At 46.5% G+C, this 17,119-nt stretch overlaps 1 protein-coding gene across 1 annotated transcript in view; it reads right to left on the bottom strand.

Annotated features, from left to right (window-relative positions):
• KCP (kielin cysteine rich BMP regulator) overlaps positions 1 to 17,119 on the bottom strand; it is a 114,771-nt gene that overhangs the window by 69,101 nt on the left and 28,551 nt on the right. The window contains exons 7-14 of the mRNA XM_081209710.1: positions 15,707 to 15,877; positions 14,358 to 14,454; positions 12,890 to 12,972; positions 10,736 to 10,829; positions 7,169 to 7,248; positions 2,525 to 2,701; positions 1,609 to 1,702; positions 818 to 900 (exon numbers count right to left, since the gene is read on the bottom strand). Coding sequence (XP_081065836.1) covers positions 818 to 900; positions 1,609 to 1,702; positions 2,525 to 2,701; positions 7,169 to 7,248; positions 10,736 to 10,829; positions 12,890 to 12,972; positions 14,358 to 14,454; positions 15,707 to 15,877 — 879 coding nt within the window. The remainder of the gene's footprint in view (positions 1 to 817; positions 901 to 1,608; positions 1,703 to 2,524; positions 2,702 to 7,168; positions 7,249 to 10,735; positions 10,830 to 12,889; positions 12,973 to 14,357; positions 14,455 to 15,706; positions 15,878 to 17,119) is intronic.

The raw sequence follows: 17,119 nt of genomic DNA, 5'->3' as shown, positions 1-17,119 counted from the left end.
ACACCAGCGGGGAGAGCACGGGTCCTCCGCTACCCACACCCTCCCTGCGCAGAAGACTTCCGCGCAGGGAGAGTAGGAGGAGACTTGGCGTCAAACAGCTTTTATGCTGGAAAAGGTTTAAGAAACGCCCACTGATGGATTCTGCTAGCGACTGAGGCAGCCACGAAGTGAAGGGCTGTCCAGACAGAAAGGTTTAACCAGGCAACCTAGCCAGGAGTGGTGGCAACTTACGCACGAGCAACCCCTATTACTATTACAGATACGATATGTTATCTTTATTGTCATTGCTCCATGCAGAACATTGAAACTGAAAAATCTACATAAGACATTCACCCCCCCCTAAAAACTCTGAAACCCCATTTTAAAATACAATATACTCCTATAGAGGAGTATTCAGAAGCGTGTCTAAATGAGTAGTAAAGGGACCCCTGACCATTAGGTCCAGTTGTGACCGACTGGGGTTGCGGCGCTCATCTCACTTTATTGGCCGAGGGAGCCGGTGTACAGCTTCTGGGTCATGTGGCCAGCATGACTAAGCTGCTTCTGGCGGACCAGAGCTGCGCACGGAAACACCGCTTACCTTCCCACTGGAGTGGTACCTATTTATCTGCTTGCACTTTGATGTGCTTTCAAACTGCTACATTGGGATCGAGCAAAAGGAGCTCACCCCGTTGCAGGGATCCGAACCGCTGACCTTCTGATCGGCAAGTCCTAGGCTCTGTGGTTTAACCCACAGTGCCGCCCGCATCCCTCCTGTCTAAATGAATACCTCTGGGTTATTTCTTGATCTCCGCTTGCAACATTTTTCTGACCTTACCAGGCATTTGCACTTCAGGCAGGGGTCCGAGGATGGGGTCCACTCTTCATTGTGCTCACGCCGGGATTCCCCGTCCAAACAACCTGTCAAGGTCCAGTGACACAGAAACGTCAGGTCAGCTTCAACTGAGAGGAATCCCAAAGTGGGCAGTAGCGCCCGTGGGGTGGTGGTGGGGCAATAGGGTTGTCATAGGGGGCTCTGGAGGAGCATCTCCACCCCCATTGTTCAGCCCGGACACTGAGGTCCAGCTCCGAGGGCCTTCTGGCGGTTCCCTCATTGCGAGAAGTGAGGTTGCAGGGAACCAGGCAGAGGGCCTTCTCGGTGGTGGCACCCGCATTGTGGAACGCCCTCCCACCAGATGTTAAAGAGAAAAACAACCACCAGACTTTCAGAAGACATTCTGGATTAGTTGTAGTTTCCGGGTCACCTTCAAAGGTAGCCCCACGCAGAGTGCATTGCAGTAGTCCAAGCGAGAGATAACTAGAGCGTGCACCACTCTGGCCAGACAGCCCGCGGGCAGATAGGGTCTCATCCTGCGTACCAGATGGAGCTGGTAGACAGCTGCCCTGGACACAGAATTGACCTGCGCCTCCATGGACAGCTGTGAGTCCAGAATGACTCCCAGGCTGCTCACCTGGTCCTTCAGGGGCACAGTTACCCCATTCAGGACCAGGGAGTCCTCCACACCTGCCCGCCCCCTTTCCCCCAGAAACAGTACTTCTGTCTTGTCAGGATTCAACCTCAAGCTTGCACCCCAAGTGCAAAATGGGAAGCCTTCACCTCCTTCTCACCCTGGCACAAGGGGCAACATTGCCCAGGGATCTCCTCTGTGATGGTACAGTCCAGCTTTGGGCAGGCGACTTGGGAGCAGACGATGTTCCCATCCTGGAGAGGGAAAAAGGCAAGAGGAAGCACAAAATGAATAAGGAGCCTGACTGGATGAGAGATCTATTGCTCACCCCTCCCCACCAACACCCTTCCCGCTCCAGACGACTCGAGAAAGTGAGCCAAGTCGTATTTCATGCAGGGAAGGGGATAGGACTCTTAGAATGCTCTGTAACACTCATCCCTCATTGGCCCTGCATTGCACCCTAAGATTTTTAGGTTGGCTGGGACGTATCCTTAATCCCTAAGAGTTCCCTGCACAACCGGCAAAATCTGCATCCTTTGCCCCACCCACTTTGCCACTGGCCCCGCCCACCACTGGCACGAACTGAATTCCAATATTTTTGTGTGGCCGGGAGGGAATTCCCCTTTGAGAGCAGCACCCCAAGAAGAAATTCCGAGGAATGAAGAATGGCAGACAAAATTAACAGACTACGCAGAATTAGATAAAATGACAGGAAGGATTCGAAACCTGCGGGACCAGAGATTTGCACAAGATTGAAAAAAATATACGAACTATTTGAAAAGCAATTGGATAACCGACGAATCACTCTAGTAGGACTACAAGAAGTTTTGTAAGGGAAAATATATGAAATATTGCAAAAGAAGAGAGATTAGTTATGACATTTAAAGGTAATAGTGAAAGTAAGAAATGTATATTAAGTGAATAGATTGGAAATTTTTCAGATGTGATTGCCCCAAAAATTGTATAAGATGTAAAAGTATGTTTAATTATTTGAAAATGATATGTTAAAAAACTAATAAAAATTATATATAGATAAAAAAAGAGCGGCCCTCGTCTCTCCCCCACCCCCGACCCACCTGACAGACACAGCATTCGCAGGGGTCTTTGCCCGCCACCTCGCCACCGTTGGGAATGAGCTGCCCGCGGAAAAGGCAGCGAGTGCAGTCCGGGCAGCAGGAGCCAGCGGCAGGGGGTAGTCCGTGGGTGCAAGGCGGGGGGCATGGCTGGGCAGGGGTGCACACCAGCGCCCCCTCCTGGAGAAAGAGACTCAGGTCACAGAATGGACATGGCAAATGGGCACTGGGACCAGGTGCGCAGCCTGGGAGTCATTCTGGACTCACAGCTGTCCATGAAGGCGCAGGTCAATCCTGGGTCCAGGGCAGCTGTCTATCAGCTCCATCTGGTATGCAGGATGAAACCCTCCCTGCCCGCAGACTGTCTCGCCAGAGTGGTGCATGCTCTGGTTATCTCCCACTTGGACTACTGCAATGTGCTCTGTGTGGAACTACCTTTGAAGGTGACCTGGAAACTGCAATTAATCCAGAATTTGGCAGCTAGACTGGTGACTGGGGGCGACTGCCGAGACCACATAACACCGGTCCTGAGAGATCTGCATTGGCTCCCAGTACGTTTCTGAGCACAATTCAAAGTGTTGGTACTGACCTTGAAAGCCCTAAACAGCCTTGGTCCTGTATACCTCCACCTCCATCGTTCAGCCCGGACATGGAGGTCCAGCTCCAAGGGCCTTCTGGTGGTTCCCTCCCTGCGAGATGTGAGGTTACAGGGAACCAGGCTGAGGGCCTTCTTGGTGGTGGCTCCCTCCCTGTGGAACGCCCTCCCACCAGATGTGAAGGAAATAAACAACTATCTGACTTTTAGAAGACATCTGAAGACAGCCCTGTTAAGGGAAGTTTTTTAATGTTTGATGTTTTATTGTGTTTTTAATATTCTGTTGGGAGCCGCCCAGAGTGGCTGGAGAAACCAAGCCAGATGGGTGGGGTAATAACAACAACAACAATGAATGACACCCTCTTTAGAGACAAGGAGATCCACATGAAGGCCCAAAAAACTCTAAAGGACTATTTTGAAATAAATCTAAAGGCCGATGTGCAAAAAAGAGTGATTTGGGACGCAAGTAAAGCTGTGATGCGAGGATTTTTGATTCAACAAAATTCAATAAAAAAGAGAAACCAGAATGAGAAGAAGGAAAAGATTTTGGAAAAGATAAAAGAAGGAGAGAAAAAATTAAGATCAAAACCAAAGTCCCAAGAGATTTTAAGAGAGATTAAGTTATATCAAATACAATATATGGAATTGATGAATCAAGAGATTGAGTGGAAGATAAAGCAAATGAAACAAAAGACATTTGAGTCGGCAGATAAATGTGGCAAACTTCTGGCTTGGCAATTGAAGAAAAGGCAGAAACTAAATACAGTTACAAGCCTAGAAGTGGATGGAAAGAACATATCTAAACCTAATGAGATTAGAAATTGTTTTTTGAGCTATTTTAAAAGACTATATTCTCAAGGGCCACAAAATGAAGAGGATATAGATGAATTCCTTAATAAATATGGATTACAAAAAATCTCTCATCAAAGCAAGGTGGATTTAAATCAGAAAATAACAGAACAAGAGATAGAGAGTGCCATTCAGGACATGCAACTGGGCAAATCTCCAGGACCAGATGGACTGACTTCCAGATATTACAAAGCTTTGAAGGAGTGGTTGGTTCAACCGTTAAAGGAAGTCTGCAACGAGATTTTAGAGGGGGGAAAGGCACCAGAGTCGTGGAAAGAAGCTTATATTACACTCATACCAAAGACAGAGACTGAAAAGACTCAAGAACTACCGCCCAATATCATTACTTAATGTGGATTACAAAATTTTTGCAGACATTTTGGCAAAAAGATTTAAAAGAGTGTTGATGGAGAAGATTCATAAGGACCAAGCAGGCTTTCTCCCAAAGAGGCATTTATCAGACAATGTAAGGAATATAATAGACATTTTGGAACTACTAGAGGTGAAAATAAACACTAAAGCAGTGCTGATCTTTGTGGACGCGGAGAAAGCCTTTGACAATATTTCTTGGAGTTTTATGAAAAAGAATCTTCATGGGATGGGGGTAGGCCAAGGATTTGAGAATGGTATGGGTGCGATATACTCTGAACAAAAAGCTAAGCTGATTGTAAATAATGTGATAACTGAGGAACTTAAGATAGAAAAAGGAACACGACAGGGGTGCCCAATTTCCCCATTGCTTTTCATTTCTGTTCTGGAGGTGTTGCTAAATATGATTAGAAATGACCAGCAGGTTAAAGGTGTACAGGTCGGAGCTAAACATTACAAGTTAAGGGCCTTTGCAGATGACCTAGTACTGACTTTGCAAGAGCCAAACACTAGTACGAAAAGGGTGTTGGAGATAATTCAACAATTTGGCCAGGTAGCCGGATTCAAACTGAACAAACAAAAGACTAAAGTTTTAGAAAAAAAATTAACAGCCACGGAGAAGGAGAAATTTCAAGAAGAGACAGGATTGACACTGGTTAAGAAGGTGAAATACCTAGGGGTTTATCTGACATCTAAAAATTTGAACTTATATAAGGACAACTATGAAAAATGTTGGTCAGAAATTAAAAAAGATCTAGAAATATGGACAAATTTGAAATTGTCAATGTTAGGCCGAATTGCAGTTATTAAGATGAATGTATTGCCTAGAATGTTATTCTTGTTTCAAACTTTGCAGATTCTTGACAAGATGGACTGTTTCAAGAGGTGGCAGAAAGACATTGCGAAATTTGTCTGGCAGGGCAAAAAGCCCAGAATAAAATTTAAAGTACTTACAGATGCAAAAGAAAGAGGGGGATTTGCCCTGCCGGACTTAAAATTGTACTATGAAGCAGCAGCGTTCTGCTGGCTGAAAGAGTGGATGCTCCTCGAGAACACAGATATCTTGGATCTAGAAGGTTTCAATAATGCATTTGGTTGGCATGCATATCTATGGTATGATAAAATCAAGGTGCATAGGGCCTTTAAAAACCATATTGTCAGAAAAGCATTGTTTAATGTATGGATAAGATATAAAGACTTGTTGGAAAATAAAACCCCTAGATGGTTGTCACCTTTGGAGGCTAAGGCATTGAAGAAACTCAGTATGGAGGCCGGATGGCCAAAATATTGGGAAATTTTGGAACAAGATGGAGATAAATTGAAATTACAGAGCCAGGAGAAATTGAAACCAAAAGTACAAGATTGGCTCCATTATTACCAAATAATGGAGGTCTATAAACAAGATAGGAAAATTGGCTTCCAGGTGGAAAAATCAAAATTAGAGACGGAATTGTTAGAACCCAATACTAAGAATTTGCTGCTGAAATGGAACACACAAGATGAAACAGTTAAATCGGCTATGATCAAGTGGGCACAGGACATTGGTCATAATATTATGTTTGCTGACTGGGAATGGTTGTGGAACACCGGTATAAAATTCACGGCATGTAATGCCTTAAAGGAAAACATTATGAAAATGATCTACAGGTGGTACATGACCCCAGTCAAGCTAGCAAAAATTTACCATTTGCCTGATAATAAGTGTTGGAAGTGTAAAGAGACTGAAGGTACTTTCTATCACCTTTGGTGGACGTGCCCGAAGATTAAGGCTTTCTGGGAAATGATCTATAATGAAATGAAAAAGGTACTTAAGTGTACTTTTCCTAAGAAACCAGAGGCCTTTCTCTTGGGCATTGTCGGCCAATTGGTGTCAAAGAAAGACAGAATTTTCTTTATGTACGCCACGACAGCAGCAAGAATACTTATCGCAAAGTATTGGAAGACACAAGATCTACCCACCTTGGAAGAATGGCAGATGAAAGTGATGGACTACATGACATTGGCTGAGATGACTGGCAGAATCCGTGATCAGGGGAAGGAGACGGCGGAAGAAGAGTGGAAGAAGTTTAAAATTTACCTTAAGGACTACTATAAACTGCATGAATGTTAGAATGTCGAGGTTTTGAGAAAGAAATGGTTACAGCGATATAAGATTAGAATGAAGGAAAGATTAAGAGGACAGAGGTTTGACAGAACTATTTAGAACTTGCTGGAAAACTTTGGACATTGGGATGCAGAAAGGGGAGGTATGGGGGAGTCCGAGAAACAAGGTTTATGAAAAATAGGATACGAAACTATACATGTTTGTATGTCTTTTTATATGTTTGTATTGTTTTAAAAAACTTTTTGTAAAACCAATAAAAATCTTTTTTTTAAAAAAATAACAACAACAACAACAATTATAAAATTATAAAATTAAAATAACAACAACAACAACAACAATAATAAGAAGTTGTAGTTATTTGTACCCCAATCCGCTCTGGGCAGCTTCCAACAGAGATTAAAAATACATTAAAACATCAAACATTAAAAACTTCCAATAATAATAACAATAATATTGTGGGGTTTTGATGGTTCGAATACAGACCTACTATGCAAACAGATTATAATTTTTCTATTTGTTATCAGTGAAGACTTTTCTTGCTGCAACAGGTAGCGTGAGGATTCGGGTGTGTGTGCGAATTCTGTTAATGCACGCTACACCAAAGTCTGCCATTGGCTCTCTGATCAATGGCCGATAAAAATGTACATACACAGTGACAGGATCATTCTACTGCCCCCCACTGGCTTTGGGGGGCATTGCAATCCCCCCCCCCGACTCTCCCATAACTCACAGAACAGGTACAGCTTCGACATCCGTCCGCAGAGGTGATCTTCTGCCCAGGCTCCAGCATTCGCCTGTCCAGCTCACACGCTAAGAGGAGAGACAGAATGAGAGAAGGAAGAAGGCCAAGGAACAGGGAGCATTAGGGACAATTACATTCCTGATTTTCTTTTCGTGCTGCAGCACCTACACTTTGGAACTCCCCGCCACTTGAAAGCAGGCAGGTACCTTTTCAGCGCTTGCTAACAGAATATTTTTGTGCAGGGGTTTAGAAAAGTTGGAACTAGTTTCAATCCAGTTTTAAGCCTATTGCGATTTTAACTTTTCAAGGCACGGCGATCATTTCTGTTAATTCTACTGATGCATAATTTTACTGTTTTATCTTTTCTCGTAAACCTCTTTGAGTATTATTATTTTTTAATACACTGGGGGGTGGGCTATTGGGTTGTTATTTTTATTTTGTGGTTTTATGTCTTGATTTTATTCTGTGAACCGCCCTGAGACCCCTGGTATATAGCAGTATATAAATTCTAATATAATAATAATAATAATAATAATAATAATAATAATAATAATGATGATGATGATGTTGCAAAATAAATAGATAATAAATATAGTGAGGGGGGAAAGTATTTAATCCCCTGCTAAATTTGCCCGTTTGCCCTCTGACGAAGAAATGACCAGTCCATAATTTTAATGGTAGGTTTACTGTAGCTGCGAGAGACAGAATAACAACAGGAAAACCCCCAGAAACCCAGAAGACAAAAGTCAGAGATTGATGTGCATTATAATGAGTGAAATAAGTATTTGATCCCCTATCAACCAGCCAGATGTCAGGCTACCTGGTATCTTCACTGTATGTAAGGAGCTGTATGTAAGATTAGAAGCACCTGCTGTAAGGGAGAGGGCTTACCTGCAATCCCAGCTCATTACAGTACCTGCACAAAAGACCTGTCGACAGAAGCAATCAATCCAGCAGATTCCAAAGTAGCCACCATGACCAAGACCAAAGAGCTGTCCAAGGATGTCAGGGACAAGATTGTAGACCTGCACAAGGCTGGACTGGGCTACAAGACTATTGCCAAGCAGCTTGGTGAGAAGGTGACAACAGTTGGTGCGATAATTCGCAAATGGAAGAAACACAAAATAACTGTCAACCTCCTTCGGTCTGGGGCTCCATGCAAGATCTCATCTCATGGAGTTGCAATGATCAGGAGAACGGTGATGAAGCAGCCGAGAACTACATAGGGGGAACTTGTCAATGATCTCAGGGAAGCTGGGACCATGGTCACCATGAAAACAGTTGGTAACACTGTTATGTTGTGGGTGAACTGGAGATGAGGATGGGATGGATGGACAACAGAGCAGAGCCAGATGCAGCCACCCTCTGAGCGGAGCTGAAACACCGAGCAAAATCACTGAACAGAACCAATTCAGAGCTGACTGTTCTGGCTAGAGCACGGTGTTCCATGCATCGCCCTTCATGCCGGCATCGGAATCATGGCTTCACTTGTGCCTCTACCGCCGTTTGTGCCAGCCTCTGAATCATGGGACTCCTACCTCGCTCGGTTCGACTGCTACCTCCAAGCCAACGAGCTGAAGGAAGTATCACAGGAGCGTAAGCGGGGCCTATTCCTCAGCCTCTGTGGGCCTGAGGTGTTTGAGACGGCCCGAGCATTGGTTGTGCCTGTAGCAGTCCAGGCAGCACCGTGGGACACGATTAAAGAGAAGCTCTGCAACCACTACGTGCCAAAGCCATCCAAGATTGCTGCCCGCCATGCGTTCTACCACCAGAACCAGGCAGAGGGGGAGTCAATCAACAACTACGCCACCGCCCTGCGACAGGCTGCAATGCACTGCGAGTTCCGAGACTTGGACGATGCCCTGATGGATCGAATCGCCTGCGGGGTCCGGGACATCCATCTGCAACGGCGTCTCCTCGCCAAGCCAGACCTCATGCTGCAGAAAGCCATTGAGGAGGCTGTGGCCTCAGAAGCTGCCGAACGCTCCGCCCAGGAGATCCGCAAGGCCAGCAGCCCGCGTCTTGCTAGGAAGCCAGTTCCAGTGCATCATGAAGAGGCCATCAGTGATGAGGCATCCTCCAGTGAAGACGATGATGTGCACCAGACAAAGCGGGAGCGCAGGAAGTTCCAAAAGAAGTCCAAGGGCCAATCGGAATGTGCCGGCTGCGGAGGCAACCATTCCCGTGCCAAGTGTTGATTCAGAGATCCCATCCTCGTCGCCAGTGTTATGTTGTGGATGAACATATCAGACGACACAGGGATTCTTCAAACAGCTCTTGTTTATTCACAGGCCAGGACAGAACTGAACTGAAGGGTTCAGTCAGCCTGCTTATATAGAGCTCCAGTACAATATAACTGTAACAATTTTCTAAAACTATCCAATCACTGAACGTCACTTTCGATCCCTTATTTGCATAACTATCTACAGTATCCCTCTTCTGGCCCAGGGTGAGAACTTCAGTACATAACAAACACACTACGCCGTGAAGGACGGAGATCTTGCAGAACCCGCAAGGTCCTCTTGCTCAAGACAGCACATGTACAGGCCAGTCTGCAGTTTGCCAACGCACATCTGAATGGCCCAGAGGAGAACTGGGTGAAAGGGTTGTGGTCAGATGAGACCAAAATCGAGCTCTTTGGCATCAACTCAACTCGCCGTGTTCGGAGGAGGAGGTATGCTGCCTACGACCCCAAGAACACCATCCCAACCGTCAAAGATGGAGGGGGACATATTATGCTTTGGGGGTGTTTTTCTGCTAAGGGCACAGGACACCTTCACTGCATCGAAGGGACGGTTGACAGGACCATGTATCGTCAAATCTTGGGTGAGCACCTCCTTCCCTCAACCAGGGCATTGAAAATGGGTCAAGGATGGGTATTCCAGCATGACAATGACCCAAAACACATGGCCAAAGCAACAAAGGAGTGGCCCAGGAAGAAGCCCATTAAGGTCCTGGAGTGGCCTAGCCAGTCTCCAGACCTTAATCCCATCGAAAATCTGTGGAGGGAGCTGAAGGTTCGAGTAGCTACACATCAGCCTCGAAATCTTACTGACTTGGAGAGGATCTGCAAAGAGGAGTGGAACAAACTACCTCCTGAGATGTGTGCAAGGCCACCTATAAGAAACGTCTGACCTCTGCAATTGCCAAGAAGGGTTTTGCCACCAAGTACTAAGTCATCTTTTGCAAAGGGATCAAATACTGATTTCACTCATTATAATGCACATCAACCTCTGACTTTTGTCTTCTGGGTTTCAGGGGGTTTTCCTGTTGTTATTCTGTCTCTCGCAGCTACAATAAACCTACCATTAAAATTATGGACTGGTCATTTCTTCGTCAGAGGGCAAACGGGAAAATACTTCCCCCCCTCATTGGAAATGTGTCATCTGAGTCCTTTTTTCTATTTATTTTTCCAGGGGGAGCACATTCGCAGGGGGTTAATGATTGAGTAAGAGGCAGGTAGTTCGCTCCCACCCCCTCTTGGTTCTTTGCAGGATCCAGAAGAGAAGCCAGGTTCGTCTACCTGCTCCAGTGTGTTCATGGCAAGTCACTCACCTGGGCAAACAGGGCAGCATTGGCCAGGCTGAGGGTTGGGCTTGGCACAGCGGCTGGGCGGGCAGTGGACAGGGTGGCAGCGGACCAGGCTGCTCTGGAGGGGAAAAGAGAACAGGGTGGGTGGTGGGGCGCCTCCTTCCCTCCCTGTCCCCAAACTGGGGTCCATCTTAACCCCCTCCCCCAGAGGGGTAACCTCAAAAAATGCCAACTTTGCCCAATCTCCCCAAATTATTCCACATCCTTTGACTCGGAAGTGAGGTGTGTGGGGACCAGCGGCAGTTGTTTCTAACAAAACCCTGAATGATGCTCGGTGGGAAGTGATAAAGGTTCACCCCAGCATGTGCAGAGTGTCTTTTCTTCTCTTCATTAAAATGCACTCTGCACATGCTCGGGTGAACCTTTATCACTTCCCACTGAGCATCGTTCAGCGTCTTATTAGAGAATGGAAATAAACGGGGGCAACAGTTGAATTGAACCTCCAAGTCCACAGGCAGTATACCGTTGTGTCCGAAATGCTAGGAAGTCGGCAACACGGGATGGGCCTGATCCTGGCTGCCTGGCTTATGGGCTGCCTCCCGCTGGTAGCTATTACTGGCCCAACCTAAATTTCCCCAGCCTCAGCCTCAAAATCTTCTATCCCAGATCGATCGCTGAGATCCTCTGCAGGAGCGTTGCTGGCTGATCCCCAAGTCAGTGAGGCTCATTGGACAACAACGGGAAGCCGAACCTTTCGTGCCATTGGCCAGGCCTGTGGAACTCTCTGCCACTGGAGATTCAGTGCCAACTTTCAAGCGGCTGCTGAAAACGTTCCGATTCCGCCAGGCCTATGCAGGTAATTGAGAATACGTCTTTCCACAATGGTTAGCTGATGCCTGTTTTCAGCTACTGAATTGCTTTTATTGTATGCTTTTATTCGAAGGGGCAGAGGAACCAGAGACCAAATTGCAAAAATGCGCTGGATTATGGAGAAAGCTAGAAAGTTCCAGAAAGACATCTACTTCTGCTTCATTTACTATGCAAAAGCCTTTGACTGTGTCGACCACAGCAAACTATGGCAAGTTCTTAAAGAAATGGGAGTGCCTGATCACCTCATCTGTCTCCTGAGAAATCTCTATGTGGGACAAGAAGCTACAGTTAGAACTGGGTATGGAACAACTGATTGGTTCAAAATTGGGAAAGGAGTACGGCAAGGCTGTATATTGTCTCCCTGCTTATTTAACTTATATGCAGAATTCATCATGCGAAAGGCTGGGCTGGATGAATCGCAAGCCGGAATTAAGATTGCCGGAAGAAATATCAACAGCCTCAGATATGCAGATGACACAACCTTGATGGCAGAAAGTGAGGAGGAATTAAAGAAGCTTTTAATGAGGGTGAAAGAGGAGAGCGCAAAATATGGTCTGAAGCTCAACATAAAAAAACACGAAGATCATGGCCACTGGTCCCATCACCTCCTGGCAAATAGAAGGGGAAGAAATGGAGGCAGTGAGAGATTTTACTTTCTTGGGCTCCATGATCAGTGCAGATGGTGACAGCAGCCACAAAATTAAAAGACGCCTGCTTCTTGGGAGAAAAGCAATGGCAAACCTAGACAGCATCTCAAAAAGCAGAGACATCACCTTGCCAACAAAGGCCCATATAGTTAAAACTATGGTTTTCCCAGTAGTGATGTATGGAAGTGAGAGCTGGGCCATAAAGAAGGCTGATTGCTGAAGAATGGATGCTTTTGAATTCTGGTGCTGGAGGAGACTCTTGAGAGTCCCATGGACTGCAAGAAGATCAAACCTCGCCATTCTGAAGGAAATCAGCCCTGAGTGCTCACTGGAAGGACAGATCCTGAAGCTGAGGCTCCAAGACTTTGGCCACCTCATGAGAAGAGAAGACTCCCTGGAAAAGACCCTGATGTTGGGAAAGATGGAGGGCACAAGGAGAAGGGGACGACAGAGGACGAGATGGTGGGACAGTGTTCTTGAAGCTACCAGCATGAGTTTGACCAAACTGCAGGAGGCAGTGGAAGACAGGAGTGCCTGGCGTGCTCTGGTCCAGGGGGTCACAAAGAGTCAGACACGACTAAACGACTAAACAACAATTACCGCTGTGATAATTTGTTATACGGTATAGCAGGGAGCTCTGCCCTTCCCTCCATCTACTCACCAGGCAGGAGCAGTTCATACAGGGGTTCGAGGAGGCAGCAAAGACATCTCCTTCCTGATATCTCTGTCCTTCGTACTCGCAACCTGGGCAAAAAAAAAACAACAGGTGAGGAAAAGGCAAGGAAATAATGCAACGCTTCTTAACCACTGCCAGAATTAAGAACAAGTATATTGATAGCGAACAATTAAGAACAAGTATATTGATAGTGAAATAATTATTAAGCTCTGACTTATTAAGCTCTAACCTCAATGTGGCGTGGCATGGATGCTATCAGCCTGTGGCACTGCTGAGGTGTTATGGAAGACCAGCATGCTTCAATAGCAGCCTTCAGCTCTTCTGCATTGCTCGGTCTCATGTCACGCCGCATTGAGGCAGTAATTGATGCAAAAGAGGCCCAAACCAAGTACTGAGTACATGTGCATGCTTCTATTTCTCAGACGTCCAATATTGCTCTATTTGCAGTCCTTGTTTTGCTGATTTCATTTAATATTCTAATTTTCTGAGATTGCTAATTTGGGGTTTTCATCAGTGTACGCCATGATCATCACAATTATAACAAATAAAGGCTTGACATATCTCGCTTTGCAGGTCAAGAGTCTATCCCATATATTAGTTTCACCTTTTAAGTTGACTTACTGAAATAAATGAACTTTTCCACGATATTCTAATTTTCTGAGTTTCACCTGTAGAGAAGTGGGAATTTCTCTTACACAAGCTGCAGAAACCCCCCTCCCAAGGAAAAAGGAGGCCAAAATCTTACTCTATTTCAAACCGAAAGCAGACGATACAAGAAACATGGAGAGCCTGCACTCTCACGAATGGTCTGTCGACCATACCTGGCATGGGAAGGATACAGAAGCAAACTTGATAAAGAGGAAACACTTTGCGCAAATGAATGGGGTCCAAGGACTGACAAAAGCAACGACCCAGTGCATAGCTGTCAATTTACAGATTTGAAAATAAGGGACCAGCAGCCAAAATAAGGATTTTCTGGGCACAGGTATGTTCAGCTTCTGAGCCCCTCCGAGCCAAAGGCAGAAAGCCCAGCCAGCAGCCAAACGAAGCCTCAAGCGGTGGTTCCCACAGCGCAGCAACCCGGCAAAGGGGATGCAGCAAGGAAAACCACTGTCACCTCTCCGTTGGGAAGCGCTGAGCAAAGGCGAGTCCCCAGGCAACGCAGCCGATTTGATCGGCACAAGGCATGCAAGCTCCACCCCCCAGTCGTTCTTAGACTCCTTATTGGGTGAGCAATGCAGCCAAGCAACACAGTTGGAGCCTCCCTCCTCCCTGGCTGGCAGGGAGGGAGGGAGAGGAGCTGCTTCCTTTGAACCCCGGGAAATTTAAGGGACATCATCAATAAGGGACAGCAGTGGGACACGGTGCTGGGATAAGGGACTTTCCCGCCAAATAAGGGACGGTTGACAGCTATGGCCATTGATGCTCTCGGGGCACTCCTTTGCGTCCTTACCTGGATGGCAAACCGGGCAGCACTCGCCAGGCGGCGTGTATCGCTCCCGGCACGAAAGCTCTGGGCAGCTGGGTGCTTGGCATCGGACGTTGCCTGCCTAGGAGAGTTGCAGAAAGAGGAGAGAATTGTACAGCGGTGCCAATGTGGTCACGAAACACTGGGCAGCGGTGAACACATGGCAGGAAGGGTGAGCGCATTGCTTGGTCTGATGACCACGTCACAGCTACTGCAGGCAACGTAAAACTGTAGCGATGCAATTTCGGTTTGATGAGGCCCTAAGCTCTTGAACGGGACTTGCCGATCAGAAGGGCGGCGGTTCGAATCCCCGCGACGGGGTGAGCTCCCGCTGCTCGGTCCCTGCTCCTGCCAACCTAGCAGTTCGAAGGCACGTCAAAGTGCAAGTACATAACTAGGTACCGCTCCGGCGGGAAGGTAAACGGCGTTTCCGTGCGCTGCTCTGGTTTGCCAGAAGCGGCTTAGTCCTGCTGGCCACATGACCCGGAAGCTGTACGCCGGCTCCCTCGGCCAGTAAAGCGAGATAAGCGCCGCAACCCCAGAGTCGGTCACGACTGACTTAATGGTCAGGGGTCCCTTTACCTTTACCTAAGGTTTAGTAGTGTTTTGATGGGACGCGGGTGGCGCTGTGGGTTAAACCACAGAGCCTAGGACTTGCCGATCAGAAGTTCGGCGGTTCAAATCCCCACGATGGGATGAGCTCCCGTTGCTCGGTCCCTGCTCCTGCCAACCTAGCAGTTCAAAAGCACGTCAAAGTGCAAGTAGATAAATAGGTACCGCTCCGGTGGGAAGGTAAACAGCGTTTCCGTGCGCTGCTCTGGTTCACCAGAAGTGGCTTCGTCATACTGGCCACATGACCCGGAAGCTGTACGCCGGCTCCCTCAGCCAGTAAAGCGAGATGAGCGCCGCAACCCCGGAGTCGGCCACGACTGGACCTAATGGTCAGGGGTCCCTTTACCTTTACTCCAGGAGTGGTGAGGGCAGAGCCTAGCTTCTGGCAAATGTAAAAGCCCTTCTTGCACTAGACTTCTGTTGATGCAGCCCAGAATAGCATTGGCCTTTTTTGCTGCTGCATCACACTGTGGGTTCATGTTCGGCTTGTGGTCCACCAAGACCCCCAAATCCTTTCCAGATGTACTGTGCTTTAGGCACAATTCCTCACGATGGTTGGCATTGCCAGCTGCCTCCTGGCACAGACTGGCACCAGCCCTGCCCCTGAACCTGATCTGGAAGAAGGGGATTGATACAGGTGCTAAATATGATCAGCATCTTTCTTTCTTGATGGCACCCCTTGGCATTGACCCATCAGCCTCCACCCCTTCCTTCGCGCTCACCTGGCAGATGCAATGCCTGCATGGCTCCTCCAGGTACCTCTGCCCATCCTTCAGGAGGTGCCCTTTGTAGAAGCAACCTCCACACACTGGGCAACACTTCCCCTGAGGGGTTGCGGGGTGCTGGCATGGAGCAGGGGAGCAGTCCTCTCTCTTGCAGGACACTTTACCATCCTAGGTACAGAAGGCACAACATTACTGGACAGCGAAAGCACGCACGATGCCCAAAGCAATGATTCCATTATTATTATTATTATTGTCAATTTTATACATTTCAATAACTTTATAGTCCTTTTAACATTTCAAAACTTGTCTTCCTTCCCCCCTCTTTCTGCGGTTCCTTAAATTTATTTTTAATATTTTCTGCATATCCAAATTAACCTAATTTGCTCATTTATTCATCTACTTTCAATATGAAACTGCAGGTTATTACAATAATCCTGCCAATGTTCTTATCCATTTACAGTTTATCTGTAAATCTTCAATAAACCATTTCCATTCTTTTATATAAAAAAGTTTGTTCTCTTGATTTCTTATTCTTCTGGTAAGTTTTGCCATTTCTGCATATTCCATAAATTTTTGTATCCATTCTTCTTTTGCCAAAACATCTTCTTCTTTTTATTTTTGGGCAAGTAACATTCTTGCCACTGTAGTTGCATACATCAATAAATTTCTATACAGTTTGGGTAGTTCTGTCCCTATAAATATATATATATATTTGCTTTCGTAGATTTTCACGGGTACAGGAATGTAGGTTTTGGTGTCTTCGGGTGTCTTCCCGTGTAAGAGTTGGGGTGTCTAGGCGACGTTTCGACGAGGTCTCACTCGTCATCTTCAGGCTGGTGCTTTCGGCTTCTTGTTACTAGAACAGAGCAGGATCTCAGTGTTTGAGTTCCTATAAATACTGTTGAGGGGGTGTGGTGTATAGCCTCCAACGTTCTGGGCAGAGAGGAAGTTCCCAGGTTAATGTGCCTTTTCTTCTTTTGTTCATTAATTACTTGAGGGATATCTTGAGTGATTACTTGAGAGATATTCTGAGTACCACTTAGGAGGGTCATTAGGTGTGGATTAGTTGCTAAAGCTTTCGTGTCTTGACCTCTTGAGCTTGTGAAGAGTTTTTCTGAGAAGATGGCTGTACTGCACTTAGTTGAGTACTGAGTACCCTCCTAAGTGGTACTCAGAATATCTCTCAAGTAATCACTCAAGATATCCCTCAAGTAATTAATGAACAAAAGAAGAAAAGGCACATTAACCTGGGAACTTCCTCTCTGCCCAGAACGTTGGAGGCTATACACCACACCCCCTCAACAGTATTTATAGGAACTCAAACACTGAGATCCTGCTCTGTTCCAGTAACAAGAAGCCGAAAGCACCAGCCTGAAGATGACGAGTGAGACCTCGTCGAAACGTCGCCTA

Source organism: Podarcis bocagei (genome assembly GCF_964188305.1).
Source record: "Podarcis bocagei genome assembly, chromosome: 10".
In the NCBI taxonomy this organism is placed as follows: Eukaryota; Metazoa; Chordata; class Lepidosauria; order Squamata; family Lacertidae; genus Podarcis; species Podarcis bocagei.
This window is presented reverse-complemented; position numbering and strand designations above follow the sequence as displayed.